At 39.9% G+C, this 19105-nt stretch overlaps 2 protein-coding genes across 2 annotated transcripts; one reads left to right on the top strand and one right to left on the bottom strand.

The window, feature by feature from the left end:
- Positions 1–253: 253 nt before the first annotated feature.
- On the bottom strand, positions 254–1192 carry LOC308233394 (olfactory receptor 51I2; the record flags this gene model as incomplete). Its single annotated transcript, XM_080640324.1, has 1 exon — positions 254–1192. The coding sequence occupies one exon, from the start codon at positions 1190–1192 to the stop codon at positions 254–256; it is 939 nt and encodes a 312-aa protein (XP_080496450.1).
- A 13378-nt stretch (positions 1193–14570) lies between these two features.
- On the top strand, positions 14571–15515 carry LOC308233368 (olfactory receptor 51I1; the record flags this gene model as incomplete). The annotated part of the gene is made up of 1 exon (XM_080640293.1): positions 14571–15515. The coding sequence occupies one exon, from the start codon at positions 14571–14573 to the stop codon at positions 15513–15515; it is 945 nt and encodes a 314-aa protein (XP_080496419.1).
- Positions 15516–19105: the final 3590 nt, after the last annotated feature.

Genomic DNA, 19105 nt, shown 5'->3' with positions numbered 1-19105 from the left:
CTTTGTCAAATCTCTCAATTGCTTCTAATATTTATCTTTCTAATAATGCCATCCATGCTTCCTGAAAGTACTATTATCTGTCATGTGTTAGAAATTTTGTCATTCCATTTTCTGATCTTTCACTTTTTTCTCCAGGACACATATCTATTTATTCTTGATGATGACACAGTGATGATGACAATGATCATGATGATACCATAGATGGCAGCTTATGGCTACAATAAACATCATATTTGAAAGCCATATGTGAAAGTCACATTTTGATGCGGCGAAACATGCGGACAATGGCTCGGCGGATCTCCTTTGTCTTGGCGCTATAAATAAGAGGATTGAGCACAGGAGGTACAAAAAGGTAGACATTGGACATGAGGACATGTAGGTAGCGTGGGACATGCTTCCCAAAGCGATGCACTGTGGAGACCCCAATCATTGGCACATAAAATGCAAGTACAGCCAGGATATGGGACACACATGTGTTGAGAGCTTTGAGGCGTTCTTCGTGGGAAGCAATGGCCATGACAGAGCGCAGAATGAGCACATAGGAGAGGAAGATGGAAAACAGATCCATGCCAAAGGTGGATACAAGAACAAAGAGTCCGTAGATGCTGTTGATAGTGATGTCAGCACAGGCCAGCTTCATCATGTCTGGGTGCAGGCAGTAGGAATGGGAAAGAACATTGGACCTGCAGATAGGCAGCCTCATGATGAGGAAGGGAAGAGGAAAGAGGGTAATGAAGCTCCGAGCAGTTACAGCTACACCCATTCCAACAATGACTCCATTGGTGAGCACAGTGGCATAATGCAAGGGATCACAAATGGCCACATAACGGTCAAAGCTCATGGCCAGGAGAATACCTGACTCCATCATGGAGAAGGAATGAATGAGAAACATCTGGATTAGGCAGGCATCAAAAGCAATGTTTCGGGCATTGAGACAGAAGGTTCTGAGCACAGTAGGCAGTGTGGCCATGGACATTGCCACATCACTGAAGGACAGCATGGACAGGAGGTAGTACATGGGCTTGTGGAGGCTGGGCTCCACTCGCACAGCCTGCAGGATCACTGTGTTGCCCCCAAAAGCCACAGCATACATCACACAGAGGGGCCCAGCTAGCCAGGAGTGAGAGCTCTCCAGACCAGGGATACCAGTCAGGAGGAAGGAAGCAGGACGAGTGACATTGAATAATCCCATGGCAGGAGGAAGCAGGACACTTTTCAGGTGAGACCTTCTGATCTGGGGATTTCTGAGGATTGCGCTTACTGGAAGAGAGGGAACCAAGGAGTGAGAGACACCTCAGATGATGTCTTCTCAGTTGGAAATGGATGCATTCATGAAATCACTGTTTTGGGGAAAATGCAGGCAAACATCCTTTCTTTACATTTTATGGTCATCTGGCCACACCGGCTGGGCTGCTATTTCCCTCTGTTGAATGCAAGAAGAAAGACATTTGAAAAATACTTCAAAAATATCAATAAGGAAAATATTTCAACTGTATTTTTCACAAGTTTAATGTCTTGTAAGCATAATTGAATGGGAATGTTTTAGCTGTAATTCATAGATAGTTGTTAAAAGGACACCAGGAATTTGAATTTTCAATAGCTCTTGGAAGTATTTATTTAAATATATTCTTAAAAATATTGTTTAATTCAGATGTGTCACTGATTAATGAGAGCATCTCCCAGAGTTAGTTTGAGTTATGTATGTCACCAAGGGAGTGGGAGAGGGAGGAGCAGTGGGATGTGGAGGAAATTATTGCCTCTGGACATCATCTTTTCATTGTCAGAGTTGCTGCAAAGAAACCACATGTTTCTGCAAAGGCACAAAGCTGTTCATCCTTTTCAAAAACATGTGAATTCTTCCCTCAGTATTCTATAGGTACACTAACATGCAGCCTATGGAAGGGTATTGTTCCAGATACAGACTTTCACAGTCATATACTCTCAACATGTTCATTATTCACATAGACACACTCATGCCTTATAAAGGATCCCATTCATACCCTTACAACACTTATTGACAGCTCTCTCTCTCTTGCCATCTTACTCTTATTTTACAAATATGTACACAACACTGCCTCTTGACCTTTATACTCTTGGACATGCACACGCCCTATCCCTGCTCATTCCATACTGACATATATGTAGCATTTATGTATGCATAACACTCAGGTTACACATAGGTTCACGCACTCACACAACACTTCCAACTGCATATTTGTAAACTTCACTTGTCCACTGTTATGAAGTCACTCATCAACATTTAAGCACTTTTTCCCCCATCATGTATTGCCTTTACTCACAGTTTTCTTATACATATTACATACTCAATTCATAGAGGCTAAATCACAGCCATTTCCCTTTGGAAGTGATTATATATAATTTATTCTTCTCTCACTCAAATGTTTTTGAACCCCTTTCATGTTCATTTCCTCATTATGGATGACAATAGAGCAGCTAGAGGCTTTTCACCTGGCAGACATGCTTGAGGATTGCGAGGCACCCTCTTTGGGAAGAGGAGTTCCAGAAATACATACCACTATTTCCCCCTTCTCTTTCCTCTCCCACCTCTAACAAAGCAAGGCCATAGCATGATCTCAGATTCCGTTTGATGGGGCTATAGGAGGAGGAGGGGGATCTGGGAGTCCTAGGCATTAGAAGGCCACAGAGTTGCCATGTGTTGCAGCGCTAGCACTCCAGGACACCTTTCTGGATTTTCCCTGGCAGTATGGAACTCAGATCTTCCTGTGGGTCCCAGAAAGTCAGTGGCCACTTCTCAGTGTGACTGAGTGCATCTTTTCTGGTCCTGGATGTCTCTCTCCCATCCAGAATTGATTCCTTAGGATCCAGGACTGACTGACCTTGTTTGTTTATTGTTTCTCCCACCTGGCTACAATTCCCATTTTTTTATACAGAGTCTCATAGCGGTGATCAGAGAAAACAGAAGAGAACTGAGCTAATGTAAAGGGAATATAAAGAGAAGGGAGAAGGAAGTAGGCTTCAATAAAAGCAGGGTTCTGTGAAGGGCAAGGCCAAAGCCATTCTGGGTATAAAAACCTAAGTTTTAGGATTTATGGCAAAAAAGCTACCTTGACCAATAGCCTTCTTGTTTGTTTGGATGCATATGAAGAAAAGAACACAGTGAAGAAAAAACAATACATTTTGAGTACATGCGATTTCCTAGACACTCTGCAAGGACCTTTGCAGCCCATTACTCATTTAATCCTTTAGGTGTGGACACTGAAGTGAGCTTGCCTCCTGATGTGTGGCAAGTCAGTGATAAAAATCTCAGTTTAAAAAAGATCTGTAAGACTTTCTAATATCTTATCGAGATATTTGAGACATTATTAAGGTGTTGGAGATGTTGAAAAGAAAAATACAAGTACACATTTTTGAATGGAGATATCTTAGGTGCCCTTGAACAAAGGGAATGCTAAAGTCAGATTAATGTGGTAAAAATGACACAAAAAGTAATTGTCTCCAATGCTGGCATATATATATATATATGAATCCATAACCTTTCCTTTAACTAAAGTCACATAGGAACCAGAGTGATTTAGGGGCACGAGCCTGGGCTGGGGATCCAGAAGCCTGAGATTTAACACTGGCTCCAACAGGCTTTGGTGTATAAACTTGGGAAAATTGATTCTCCTTTCAGAGGCCTCTTGTTTATATGTAATTGTTGTTTTTTATGGACATATTCTAAGATCCTTTATGTCTCTGGTGTTTTATTTTAGTTTTTAATATTTGGTCAAGCAAAGAATGGCCTAAGAAGATTTGCTAAGGATGCTGAATGAAGGCAAAATAAGGTAGTCATGGGATTGGAGGGGTATAGAGAGAGGCTCCTCTAAAGACCATAATAAAAGAAATGCTTAGCTACTTATGGTTCATGTAAAGTTTATGACTAGCTGATTTATTCTACTCTTTTAATTTCCTGGGGGACTTGTACATATTTTATCTCAAAATTTATAAGGCAAGAGCAGTTTGACCTCATGTCCTGGCTCAGCTGTTAGTTTGAGTCATGGAATAATAGGTTGTGAGCACTTTGCTCCTGAATTTCTGAACCTCCTGACCTTGCCACAATGTTAATAAATCATAGAAGCCTTGATCCCAAGGAATTGACTTTAGAAAGTGAGCTAGCCAGATAAATAGTTACAAAATCAGTTAGTGGCAATTCGCAAACAAGAACCCAAGACAAAGGACTTTTCCACCTGCTCTGATCACTCTAAGATGCTGCTATAAAATAGTCCCCACCAAGTCTCTCCCTCACCCTTCCTACTCTTGTCCCAATTTAACTCTTTCTTGGACCAGACTTCAGGAGAGTCAGCTAGCTCACAGTGGTAGGGTTTCAGGACTCACCAGGAGAAAGTCAGATGAGAAATACCACAGAACAGCCCATCCTTCTCTCTGTCTCTTAAGATGAATTCATGCCTGCCACTTTTATATCTCACTCTAAGCCTCTGGAGAGAGAGGATTGATGCTGACTCTGTGTCTGAAAAAGCATCAGGTTTTAGTCTCTTGAGGTTCTTAATGACTTATGAGGCTAAAGCGTGCGCTCTTTTAGCTGAAAAATAACTCAGCAATTTGCCAGACCACTTCAATACCCAATGCAAGACGCCATCTGGTGATGGATGTCCAGGCACTATAATGAGAGATTTCAGGGTTACTTAATATTTTGACCAAGCTTATAAGACATAATCATAAAATAACTATTTTTACTTTTCTTTTCCTTTTACATGTATTGAATAAGGCTAGTTATTTCTTTACTCCTGTTTGAAACTCGAGCTCCCTGAGATTTCTCATCACATTCAAATAATAAAACATCCTCTGGTAAGTAAGTAGAATACCCAAACTCAGGTTGTAAGTTAAGCTTCCCAGTGTCTAGATTATAGCCTTTCCCGTTCTCCCATCCCTCACTTGCTAACCACGGTTTCTGACCTCTCCAGGGAGGAGGGAGAAGGGGAAGTGAAAGCTTCATAATTCATTAGTGCTTCAGTTAGCTACTATCATGTTTACCAGGTATCTTAACTGTTTAAAGCTGACTCTTTTTTGCATTGAGTACTTTCAGAGATCATTCAAAGAAACATCTCCCCATCTTTTACTTCTCCACTTGATTTGAATGTTTAAAAAATCTTGAATCTGTTTGGCTGCTTACGACTCCATCCAAAACCCAGATCCCCCTTATAGATTCATGCTTTCTTCAGGACAGGCTCGAAGACAACACCAAGCCATGTCTTTCTAGCATGTAACCCATCAGGAAATGGTCAGCCTTCCTCTACCACAATAAATGCCCTAACCAAAACAGCAACAGTCTCCCATTCACTCCTGCCACCAGAACAGCAAGGAAACTTTTATCTCTCCATTTAGATTCCTAGGCAAGAGTCTGTTGTGACTCTCTCTCCCCTGATTTCAGGGACATATGTTTCCTGAGCAGAATCCTTGAGGTCCCTCTCTCTTGACTCAAGGTAAAGTGAAATGTACCACTCTTTCCTTTCTCTGGAGTGTGGGATGGGAGACTTAGTTCTTTCAAAGGGATCTCTTCAGAGATCTTTATTTAAATTCTCTAATTCATAATTAAGTTGAACATTAATAAAGGCAGATTTTCATAATCTCAGCAAGATTTACATTTTGGGCTAAATGATCTTTAGTTGTGATATGATGTCCTGTGCATTATAGGATATTTAACAACACTCCTGATCTTAACCTAGTAGGTGCTCCACCCCACTAATGACAACCAAAAATACCTTCAGACATTACCAAATGTCCCCTGAGGGACAAATACACTCCTGGTTGAGAACTACTAAATTCGGAGAAGGAGTTTACAAGTCAACCATCTGGTTCTCTGAAAACGTATTGGAAATTTCCTAGTGGTTGCCCATTAAGACTACAGCATCCATTGTCTTCATGTATTAGCCATTTTGAAATAGGAAGAATCTACTTTAAAATTGTGTTCCATGTACAAGTATAACCCAAACTTTTAGCAGATTGGCATTTCTCCTCTCAAGAGGCCATTTTTTCCTGAGCTGCAATTATGCAATTTGGGATTTGTCTGTTCTCTGTTCTCAAACCATTCCCTTTGCAAGATTTGCAGCTGTTAAATATGTATAAGACCTTGTTTTTCCTTTCCAATGGTCTCTCTTCACTCCAAGCCTCACAATATTTGTTCCTGTCTTTCTGGACCTCCTGCAGATTCTCAAACAAACACTCTATTTCATGACTTTGTGCTTCTGTGATTTTGTCTACATCATTTTCCAGTGTGGAGAATTCTGCCTTTTAAAACTCTTTCTTATGATTTCACTTGTATGTAGAATCTAAAGGACAGAATAAACAAACAAAATAGAAAGAGACTCATTGATATATAGAGAGAACAGACTGATAGTTGCCGGAAGGGAAAGTGGTTGAGGGACTAGGTGAAAAAGATGAAAGGATTAAGAATGGGAAGTTACAAAGTAATAGTCACTGGGGGAGAGGAGGATGTCAAGTACAGCATAGGGAATATACTGTAGTCAATAATATTGTAATAACTATATATGGTAGCAGGTGGATACTTCAAATGATGAAAACATTGTGTCAAGTATATGATTGTGTAACCACTAAGTTGTACATATGAAGTTAATACAAAATAACATTGCATGTAAACTATAATTGAAGAAATTAATTTTAAAAACACACTCTTTCTGGTGAATCCTACAGGTATAATATTCATTATGAGCTTCCTCTGCTATGTAATGCTTCCCTAATCACTTGAGCTTTGTTGTGAGACTCTGGGTCCTTCATATTTCCCCATTCCAGACTTTATAAAATACAATAGGCCCTGAATGACTGACACTTACACCTCTGAAATGGGAGGACTTGAGGACTTCTCTGGCTTGTCCTAAGGTCTTTAGGAGATCATGGGAAGACTGTTTCCTGGAATGTTGAAAAGCTGCAATATGGACCCAACTAATGTCACTGGAATTAACCAGTGATTGTTGGGTGAATAAGTTTCACTGCGTAACACGGACAGCAACAGAAAGCAAGTCTTCCTTCCTGCCTCAGCTTCCTAGAGCCTCCTGCCACTCCTCTGCCCTTTTTGCAGATTGTTGGAGCTCTTTGGCAAAGGAGAAATACAGTTTTCAGAGGCCCAGTCCCGGTATCACAATTAATAATATAAAAGGTGAGATTGAGATCGAGAGAAGATAAAATGATAACCAACACAATGAAACAATGAACTTAATCCTTGGAATTATTTTTTTTTAATTTTTATTGATTTTTTTTACAGAGTGGAAGAGAGAGGGATAGAGAGTTAGAAACATCAATGAGAGAGAACCATTGATCAGCTGCCTCTTGCACAACCCCTACTGGGGATGTGCCCGCAACCAAGGTACATGCCCTTGACCAGAATCAAACCTGGGACCCTTCAGTCTGCAGGCCGACACTCTATCAACTGAGCCAAACCTGGGAATTCTTTACACGGTATCAAAAGAGCTAAAAAACTGATTATCACATGCTAATACAACACAGATATTTGCAACAGCAGAAAGCCACCACCATCTCTAGGCTGGAGAGTCAAAAGTTGTGTTGCTGGAGCTAGATCCAAGGTGATCTCAACCAGTAGAAGCTGGGACCATGGATGAGAGGCAAACAATGCCAGAGACCCTGCTTTAGGTGGGAGAGTGGAGAGAGTGACATATCCTCTGTCTGCCAATGCTTCCCAACAACGGAACCTATCTGGAAGTCCACTCACTGGAGATTGGGATATTCTTCAAGAACTATTTTGACTCCTATGATATGCAGAATAGTTGCAGAAGAGTAGGAGTGGATCTTATTCAGGTATATTATTGGTGCAAAATGGAAGCATATTTCATCCACTCACCTCAGCCTTCATGCATCACTAACATTGTAAAATAAATAATCTCCCATGTGCTTTGATCTTCATAGTCAGCACCACATAAAGTGTAACTCACTGTAGTCTGTGAAAGATGAGAATGAGAGTCATTGAACTTGCGCTCTGAGGAGTAGAAATCCTGTTGTGTAAAATGATCTCTCACACAATGAGATAGGCAGATTTGGGGGGAACTTCTTCAAGATTGTCACACAATCAAAACCTATCTTTATTCCTAAAACCTTAGTCACTCAAGTAGAATTGATGACTCTCTTTTAGTAACATTGTTCATTTCTGCCATGAAAGCATTGATCACACTCTATTATAGTTGACTCTGCATGGTTCTGTAGCTTCCAATGGAGAGAGAATAGTCTGGGGGAAGAACCAGACGGCCCTAGGATGGGACACAGGTATTGCCATGAGTGCCTTTTTCTTAATCATAAGCAGTTAGCTTTGGGGAAAAAAAAAAACAAAAAAAAACAAAACAAAACAAAAAAACACACAAAACACACACCAAGATGCAGCTGAGAAGTTTGATTCTTGTTTTTAACCATATGATAAGATATCAATTATGCCAAATACATAAAATTCATCCCATAACTTCTACTAATACTGAGTTCATACAAAAGTTGCCCAGGGTTGTTTTAAACTAGGCCTTGAGATAATTTGCATTTGGTTGAATTTCATTGCAGTTTTGAACATGCTTTGTGCTTTTAGAAGAATGGTTTATGTCCTGCTCCATCTGTTTGTTTGTTTTTTTCTTCACAAAAATTGACTAAACTTAGTGTGGTGATGACATTATAAAGTGTATAAATGTTGAATCACTATCTTTTATACCTGAAAGTAAGGTAATATTTTATGCCACCTATATTTTTATAACAAATTTTAAAATTATTCCAACATTTTATCATAAAAAATTTTAAACACACAGAAAACTTGTGAGAATTTTACAATAAACACCAGTATACTCACAACTTACATGCTATTAATACTTTTTATTACACTATCTTTATCATATATCTACCCATGTGTCCATCCTTCTATTCATCCATCAGTCCATTTACTTTATCAATGTGTTTCAAAATTAAGTAACAACATCAATACACTTCCTATTAAATATTTTAGCATTCATATAATTAATTGAAGTTTAATTCTTTATATTGTTATTTTATTTCTTTCAAAAATATGTACAGATTGTACATGCACATTAGATAAGTTCAGATTAAAACATTGGCTTTGTTGTGAAATAAGTTTATGCCACATTTCTAAGTAGCATCTAGAGGCATATTTGCCTCTGTCTGGGCTGTTGAGTGCTTGGTTTTTTGATATTTATCTTCTTTACAGAATAAGTGCTGGGCCAGGCTGGTGTGGCTCAGTGGTTGAATGTCGACCTATGAACCTCGAGGTTGTGGTTCCATTCCCAGTTAGGGCACATGCCTGGGTTGTGGGTTTGACCCTAGCCAGTGTATCAACGATTCTTTTTCATCATTAATGTTTCTATTTCTCTCTCTCTCTCCCTTGCATTCTGAAATCAATCAAAATATATTAAAAAAAAAAAAAGAATAGGTGCTGGCTTTATTTATTTATGTATGTATGTATTTATTTTAATTGATTTCAGAGAGAGGAAGAGAAAGGGAGAGAGAGATAGAAACATCAATGATGAGAGAGAATCATTGATCGGCTGCCTCCTGCATGCTCATTGAACCCAGGACCCTTCAGTCTGCAGGATGACACTCTATCCACTGAGCCAACCCGGCTAGGGCTAGGTGCTAGGTCTTTATTGCTCTGTGTAACATCAGTGCTGAGAGTAATACTTGAAGTACAATCATGCTAAAAAATTTGTTTTTCTTCTATTCTTTTGTTTGGTCTTAGTTGAACTGAACTAAGTTTGTAAAATTTATGAGTGGAGAAGTAAAAAAATGCTTGTTATATATATGCTAACATGTATTTTTACAAAAAAAATACAATGGATTTAAATTCCATATACGAATCTATGAGGAGATATAGGGATATAAATTTGTGGACATTTTGTTGATTTATTAATGAGAATATGGGCATGTGTTTAAAAAATATACTTTTTTAAAATTTTTACTTTAGAAAATTAACTTTCATTTGTAATGCTAACAGCAAGACATCCATGAAAAACACACATGGTGTCAAAACAAGCCAAAGGAAAATTGTTTGGGCAAAAAATGAAAAAGGATCCCAAGTCAAATTTATAGAAAAGATTCCTTTATTAACTTTCGGTAGAGAATATGTTTGTATATTTTCAGAAAACAACTCCAAGACCATGTGGATTCCTGCAACAGAGAGGAAGTGATAGGACTGCTCCAGCCATGAGGACAGAAGAGAAACAGTCCAGAGATGGAAGATGCTGACGACGCCTTGCCATACTAGCAGTCAGCAGCTGTGCGTCGCTGCAGGTTGCCCAGGACCAAACCAGAGAGGGTCGGACCTGCATTACCACCATTTGTCCACCATCCAGAACTGAAATATCATTGCTGACATGTACACATAAGGAACTGTTTGACATTGACATTGGGACGCAAAAGAACTGTTGGCCCAGAAAGAAACTCACTACAGACTGATTCATTTGCCTCTCATTATTGCTTGTCTCATTTTCGGTTCTTATAAGTGTATTTCTAGTATCACATGATCTCACTCATCTAGGGGAAATAATGAACAACATAAACTGATGAATAAAAACAGACCCGGAGACAGGGAAGCATCAATCAGACTGTCAAACCTCAGAGGGAAGGTAGGGGAGGGTGGGAGTAAGGGGGAGAGATCAACCAAAGGACTTGTATGCATGCATATAAGCCTAACCAGTGGTCATGGACAACAGGGGGGTGGGGGCATGCATGGGGAGGGGTTTGGGATGGGAATGGGGGGATGAGGACAAATATGTGATACCTTAATCAATAAAGAAATTAATAATAAAAAATATATACTTTTGGATATGTGAGCATGGGAGTATATTTGAAACATACCTGATTCTTTTTTCAGATATGTGGATGAATCTCTAACTCTAAAATTCTCTCTATAATCTACATCAGTGTCTCTCATCAATATAAGAATGTACAGATTATAGTATGTGTTTGATGTATTAAGATATGTGATTAGTGACTTAGCTATTGGGCAGTTGTATGGGCATATTTGCATTTATCTGTTTGTATGCATATGGATCTGAAAGAGCCAATGCTAGCAAAAAAATAAATAGTTGAATATGTTTAAAAGAGTATCTTTGGGGCTGCCAATGAGGAGGTATGTTTATGTGCATAGAAGCATTTGCATTCCCTGATCAAGGGAGACTTAACATAGTAATGAATATAGATGATGACATCAGGGATTAATGGAGCCAAGAAAGGTATTCTTCTAGGACCAATTCTCCTATGGCCCAACAGTATTGATTGATCCCACCCTCCCCATTGTTTCCACTCTCCTCCTCCAACTACAGAAAAATCCTAGGGACTCTTGGGGTTTTCATAAATTAATGAGTCCTTCAGTGAGTAAGCTGATGCCACTCTACCTGGTGGACCCACAGTGCAGTACATCTAACTACAGGGAAAAGAAACTTCTGCCACCCAGTGAGTGCCTTTTCAGATTGCCCTCTTGGGCCTCTTCCCTAAAACTATCCCAAACTTGAAAACTCTTATTGCAACCCCAGACTGAGTCTGACCCTCATATTTCTCCTCCAAGCATGAGACAAATCTGTTCCCTTCCAAAGCCCATGATTATAGACACTGATGCCAGGTACCCATCTGAATCAAAATTCTAATACCAAATCACATAACCTTATGAAAGGGCTGATTCATTAGATCTAGATTTTGTTTTGAGGGCATTTTAGATTTCCCCCTAAAAAATACCTTCAAATATCTAAGTCTTGGGTGTGCAGCTGGAGAAAAAAAATCCCAGAACCAAATGAACTGAAGATATTCAACAATGTGATCTTCAATCTTATCTGCATTTTCAGTAGTGAGTAGATCATGGGAATATAATTGGTGGAGTACTACTGTGGGTCTGTTAATACTGTGCATTTTTGGCAGTGTGTGTGTATGTTTGTGTGTATGTTTATGAGTTCAGATTGCTATAAACAAGGGAAGATAACTGAAACACAGTGTATAACACTGCTGAGTAAGTATTACTCTTCTTAAGTTCTGTGTTTGTGCTAGTATTATGTGTGACCAAGGAAGAGCACAATAATTTCTGTCTGTTTGATGTGAGATAATACCTGTAAAAACTTGAGTGTGTAACTGTGTGTACAAGTATGAGATGTATATTTGCTAGTACCTTTGTGTGACCATTTGTGTGTATGCATGCTCATGTACATGCTGTGTAAAAAAAGGGCATTGTTTGTGTTTGTCGCCATCATCTTAATGTTTCATCCTAGAATTAGTTACATTTAGGAAGCCTTAACTGGCACCCCTACAGTCAAAGCAAATAAAAAATGGTGAAGGATGTTCTCTCTGGGGGAAGAAGTTTTCAAAATTGCTTTCCATACTGAGGGAAATCTGGAGCATGGATGAAATATGACCTTCAGGAATATCTAAATTTACACATCAGGGATTAAGGCTAGTGGGGTAAACTTATCTTGTAGGAGAGTCCTTAGTATCTGCTGGTACTCTGAGTGCCTTTCCATTTCTTCAGAACCTAAAGATAATCTTAGAGTGAAGATTATAGAAAAAAGTAGATCTGGATAGGCTGGATGTAAGAAGATTCTTGGAACATTGTATTTAAACCTGGCTTGGGAGGAAGAGAGAGGTTTAGAGGTGGAGTACAGAAAATAAATCCTACCGATTGATGAGTTCATTTGAATTTTCATTTGGAAGGGAGAAAAAACAAATAGACAAATTCTTTTCCATGGCTCATACTTTCAGGATTATGAATGATATCTGGGCATTATCCAAGCTCTTGTAGCCATCTACTTTCACTGTATTTGTTAAAAGAGAATGAAAATTCCAGGAAAAGTTAAAGGAATAAGAGAACCATTATGCCTAATTTCCAGAATAGAGCTTTAGCTATGAGATACCTGGTACCATGGAAATACAGTTACAGAGATATTTTAGACAAAGTCTGAGAAAAAGTTCTTTATGATATGGTTTCTCAGTTTTCACAGTTCTAAATATTGCTTACTTTTCCTGGAGTTAATTTGATGTTGTTGAAGGACAACAACAGAGAAATAGGATTCAGTAAAGAAGATAGAAAAAGAGATGTCAATGTAGGAGAAAATGGGAAGAAATTGTGCCTCCAAAGTAAGAAGGCAGTTCTAAAAAGGTGAGTTACCAACAAAGTTAACTCTGCTAGGGAGGCCAAATGAATGAGTATTGAGAATATTATTAGATTTAGTAACAAGGTGGTCAGTGGTGACCATAGAGAAATTGGTTTCAGTTGGGAAGATGAAATGTGGAAGCCTCACTATAATACACTGAGCAGTGAGGATTTCAAAATAAAATTGGAGAAATAGAAACATAAACAAGCTTCCCTTTCTTCAGATCTGGAGAGACAGTGTTTCATGAAGCTTGACTAAGAATTGAGTAAGGGTAATAGAATGGCAGCTAGGAAGGGAAGCTTTTGTTTTTATAATGGGATGGTCTTGCACATGCTTTTTGCCTGAAAGGAAATGGACATAAAGAGAGAGGCTGATGCATACAATGGACTAAAGGAAAAGGTCTCTGAAGAAGAAGGCAGGAAATGGAATCCTGAAGGTGAAGTGCTATTCTGGGAGAAGGAGGGACATCTCTTTCTTAGGAACCAGGGGAAAAGAATGGATAAAGATGTAAATAAGTTTAAAATTTAGGCAGTGGTAAGTAATCAGGTTTTTTTTTTCCCCCCAACAAAACACTTGCTTTGTTGGTTTTATCCAGCTGCACAGCCAGTTTGATTATAGAATTTATGAAAGTTGAGGTTTGCTGTGTGAATGTGAAAGAGAAGCAAAGATGAGATGAAGATACCAGCTCTAGTGGGAGAGTAGGTCAGCAAAAAGTGAGGAAGAAAGTACTAAAAGACAAAGAGACCAGGAAAAAAAAAGGAAGAATTATCAAGACCCTGAGAGCAAGTGCATAGGCACAAGAAGGTAAGAGGGCTGGAAGACAGAAGGATGTGGTCAGAATGTTTAAAAAAAATGGAATTTAAAATTCTCAAAGGTGTAACAGTTCTTGGTGTCAACCTATTCAGGGGTAGGCTGATGGGGAAGGATTGGGAGGCTGAGGTGAAATCTGAGTAAAGGTTATTAAAACTGCAATTTTACAGCTGTAGAAGCTTCATCTACAGCATCTACCAAAGGACTTCCAAAGGTGTGCGCAATGTTTCTCTTTCCCTGTCTATGTTAACCTCTAATCCCCCACCCCCAAACTCCGAAATGCGGCTTCTGGGGTAAGATGGGGAAGTAAAGGTGAGAATTAGGTGCTTTTTCATTGTATCTCCTACCTTGTTGCCTTACCATGATATGGGCACTCATTTGATCATCACATCTTAACAGAGTTTCTATTATGGCCTAGACAGGGTACTGGGCACTAGTGATATAGAAATGAGTAGAACCCAGTTGCTATCATTAAAGAGCTGGTAGTCTAATAGGGGAAGCAGGAACAGCAACAAACACTTTTAATCTCTGACCTTTTGTGTTGGAGACAGGATGTCTGAAAGAAAGTGAAGAACTCCTCAAAACACCCTCTTGGGCTCATTCCTATCTATATTCTCACAACTGCCTGCCATGTTGGGCCTCAATGGCACCCCCTTCCAGCCAGATACACTCCAGCTGACAGGTATTCCTGGGATGCAGACAGGCCAAGCATGGGTTGCCCTGGTTTTCTGCATCCTGTACCTGATCTCCATTGCAGGCAACCTCAGCATCCTTGCTCTGGTGGTTCGGGACCCTGCTCTACACCAGCCCATGTACTACTTCCTCTCTATGCTCTCCCTCAATGATCTGGGGGTGTCCTTCTCAACACTCCCAACTGTGCTTGCTACCTTCTGCTTCAACTACCGCCATGTTGGTTTTGATGCCTGCTTGGTTCAGATGTTCTTCATCCACACTTTCTCTTTCATGGAATCAGGCATACTGCTGGCAATGAGCTTTGATCGTTTTGTGGCTATTTGTGACCCACTACATTATGCCACTGTGCTCACCAACAGCTGCATCTTGGCTATGGGCCTGGGCATCCTTACCAAGAGCTTCACTACTCTCTTGCCTTTCCCATTCCTGGTGAAACGACTTCCCTTCTGCAAGGGCAATGTTTTACATCACTCGTACTGCCTCCATCCAGATCTCATGAAAGTGGCATGTGGAGATGTCCGTGTTAACAACATTTATGGGCTCTTTGTGGTCATTTTCACCTATGGCATAGACTCAACTTTCATCCTGCTGTCCTATGCATTGATTCTGAGAGCTGTGCTGGCCATTGCATCCTGGGAGCAGCGGCTCAAGGCACTCAACACCTGCATATCACACATCTGTGCAGTGCTGGCTTTCTATGTGCCCATAATTGCTGTCTCCATGATCCACCGCTTCTGGAAAAGTGCCCCACCTGTTGCTCATGTCATGATGTCCAACATCTACCTATTTGTACCCCCCATGCTCAACCCCATCATCTACAGTGTGAAGACAAAGGAGATACGCAGAGGGATCCTCAAAGCCTGTTATAAATCCCAGAGCTGAGGAAAGCTGCAGACCCTGAGATAACTCCTTTGTAAAATGAACTGGGGCTTGTTTGCCAACTTCAGAAATGCTTAAAGCAAGGAGGAGAAGAACCAGAATCGTTATAGTTGTGAATATAGAATCAATAAAGGAATATTTGACTCAATAAAATGACATACCTCTGTATTGAATATTTACTATGTGAAAAACCCTGTGCTAGTTGTTAAGAATTTTAGAATGGTGAGTAGGACATATTGTTAAGTAAGAGATAGACATATTAAGGGGAAAACATAAAGAGTAAAGATGCCCTGAAAAATGTTTGATGTGTGGAAATAATTTAAGTTCTACAGTGCAAATAAGCTTGAACACAAATAACTCTGTTTTCACCCAGAATGAGGGAAATGATAAACACTGGAGACAAACAAAATTCATGTAATCTTTGTGCTTCATGTGACAGAGAGGGCCCATTTGGTTTGTAGGGAGCAGGATAAATTTTGTTCTGTTTATGTGAAGGGGTTTGTAAAGGATGAGAGTGGTTAGAGTACTTTGTACAGGGTGGCAGGAGGAAGGGAAGGTAATAATTTTTGACATAAATACGAGAAAAAATACTTAGGCAAGAAATTATAGAATCTTGCTAGTCCAAGTGTGATCTGATAAACAATAGCCTTCGTATATCTGGCAGCCTGTTAGAGAAGCAGAATATTAGACCTCATACAAGACCTACTTATTTCAAGTGGCATTGAATAAGACTCCTGGATGATTAAAACTTGAGAGGCACAGTGATTCTCTTTTCTAACACAACTCAGGTAAGCTGATCTGATGTGTAACAACAATAACAAGACTCACAAGTAACAAGAGTGTGCCGGGCCAGCTCAGCTCAGCCAAGGGTTCGGTGAGCCTGAAGGGGGGCGGTGAAGGATGTAGAAAAGACAGACAAAGAGAATAAGCTGGGTCTAGGTCAGGGGTGGGCAAACTTTTTGACTCGAGGGCCACAATGGGTTCTTAAACTGGACTGGAGGGCCGGAACAAAAGCATGGATGGAGTGTTTGTGTGAACTAATATAAATTCAAAGTAAACATCATTACATAAAAGGGTACGGTCTTTTTTTTTTTATTTCAATAGTTTTATTCATTTCAAACATTTTAACAAGAAGAATGTAAACACTAATTATTATAATTTGAAACTTCAAAAAATGGAGGAATCATAGCACAATAACATACCTTATATTGAAGATGGCAAAGGCAAAATAAAATTGCCTAACAAAGGAAAGGTACAAAAGCCTTTCCAATTAAACTTAAATATAATAAAATAATTTAAAACTAAAACAAATAGAAAAGAACAAAATGTGTAAACAGTAAATTAAACATTTTCTTTAGTGCAACTTCCAAATTATGCCCGAGACGTAGATGTAGATGGCAATGTAGACTGGGTTGAAAGGTTTTTGGTCTTTAAAACATCAACTTGAGTGGGAACAGTGTTGTTGGTCTCCTTTTTAGCTAATGCTCTGATACTGTGCTCTCCAGGGGCGTGTCTCCCTACATCACCACGATAACGTGTCTAAGCATTCCCAGGGTGATGTCGGGGGACGCGTCCGTGGGCATTACAAGGAGCCTCTGGAAGATTGAGAGGTTGTTCCTTCTACTGAATGGGCAGATATAAATCCACCCACTCAGAAGAAGGAGCTGCGGCCGTGTTTCCCGACGTTGCCATGTTAACACTGCTGCTGGTGAAGGAGCGGAGGGGAGAGCAAGAGAACCTTCTGCTCTTTCGGCTCCCCGGGCCGGATAGAACAGCTGAACGGGCCGGATCCGGCCCGCGGGCCGTAGTTTGCCCACAGCTGGTCTAGGTGGATACTCCTGTGTGTGGCTGAGGCCACAGAGAGAGATCCAGATGGCAAGCTGAGCTTTTATTTTACAGCCAGAGGTGAACAAGGTAGTGGTCACCATAGTTACAATGTTCTTGTGAATTTCACTTGTTTTGGCAGCACTTGCTGCACCTTCCACAGCCCATTAGCTACCTAGTTAAGATCTAGGGAGTGTCATAAGGTCAAGCCTAATTATGCTAAGAGGGCTGTGCCCTCTAAGCTGGGACTTGTTTGTGGCTTTGCCAACAGGTCAGTCCAAGGCTTAACCCTATAGCCACTCCCTACACAAGCTTCTGGAAAAGTGGTTCTCAAAGTGTGATTCCCAGACTAGCAATATCAGCATCACTTGGGAAATTGTTATGTATGCACATTCTCAGACCCTTCCTCATATATCCTGAACTATAAATTCTAGGGCGGAAGTCCAGGAATTTGTTTAATAACTTCTCCTAGTAACTTAGATATTCATTAAAGGTTGAGAACCTTTAACCTACAATATTGGACTAGAATATTTAGGACAATTTCAAGCAGCTTTGTTTAGACAGAGATATTTCCATGGCAAATGAAATCTTGAGAGATTTCCTAAGTCAGATTGTGAATGGTTTCTAAAACTTGGAGAAACTGACTTCTGGGTATATGCTGTTGGTGGTGAAGGAAAATGCAGACCCATAGCCTATGATCTCCACGAGTTGGTGCAGATATAGAACAGGAATAGCTAACCCAGAAAATTTGATGAGTCATCTAGCCACTCAACAGTAACTCTATAATAATGAAAAGTAGAGAGAGTTCTCAAACTGCCTCTTTGAGATATTTCAAAGTTCCATAAAGGGAAGGAAAAATATTACTCATGCCCATCTTCTGTTTGCTTCCCTGGATACATTCCACCACCTAATACAAAAGCAAAAGAGCTCTCTCTCCTGCCATTCCTTCCCTCAATACACCCATACTATACTTGAAACGGAAATAAGGAAGAGGTAAAATGAAATGGGAAGACTAGGTACTTGGGATAATAATTATTTGGGGGATCTGAAATTGGGGTCTCTAGAAAAACTTATGTATGGCACAATTACATTAAAAATATCTCTTTTTTCCCCATTTGAATCTCTACCCTCTGTATATAAATACAATCCTCTCTACAGATTAGATTCCAGTTTGAAGAAATGCTATTCTCCTGTAATCATAAAGCTGGTAGATGACAAAGCTAGAACTCAAATCTACCCCTATGTGACTTTGATCCCCATGGTCTTTCAGTACCCTGGGATATTTCTCCTGGAGGACACTTCAATCTTGTGCAATTTGGTGGAAGTTTGAGTGGGAATCAAGTAGGGAACAGTAATGATATTGAGTAAAGGCAGCCATGGTTATATCTTCTCTTGGTTAAATCCTAGGCCTGGATCTGGGCTTTAAGCTTTGTTCCCTGGGCTCTGAGTCTTGCAATTTTCCCACCAGGCTCTAAGCTTTAGGTTCTTCATAGAATATAGATTTTAAGCCCAGAATTCAGAAAAATAAACTCCGGGTTCTGTGCTCAGAGTTCCAGTTTTGAGACTGGATAATTCCGATTAGAAGGGGATGTTGCTATGGAGCTTGGAATGATTTATCTCCATCCTATTCTTCATCAAAAGGTAGGAGTTGGAATTTGATTTTATCTGTGTAGAGAGAGAATTATCTCCAGGGGACATGATTTTTCTTTCCTTCCTGCTCCCAAGGTGAGATCTGATCATCCTTTTCCCATCACCAGCACAGCATCACA

The sequence above is a fragment of the Plecotus auritus genome, assembly GCF_963455305.1.
Source record: "Plecotus auritus genome assembly, chromosome: 9".
Lineage (NCBI taxonomy): Eukaryota > Metazoa > Chordata > Mammalia > Chiroptera > Vespertilionidae > Plecotus > Plecotus auritus.
Note: the sequence above shows the minus strand (reverse complement) of the source record. Positions and strands in the feature narration are given on the sequence as shown.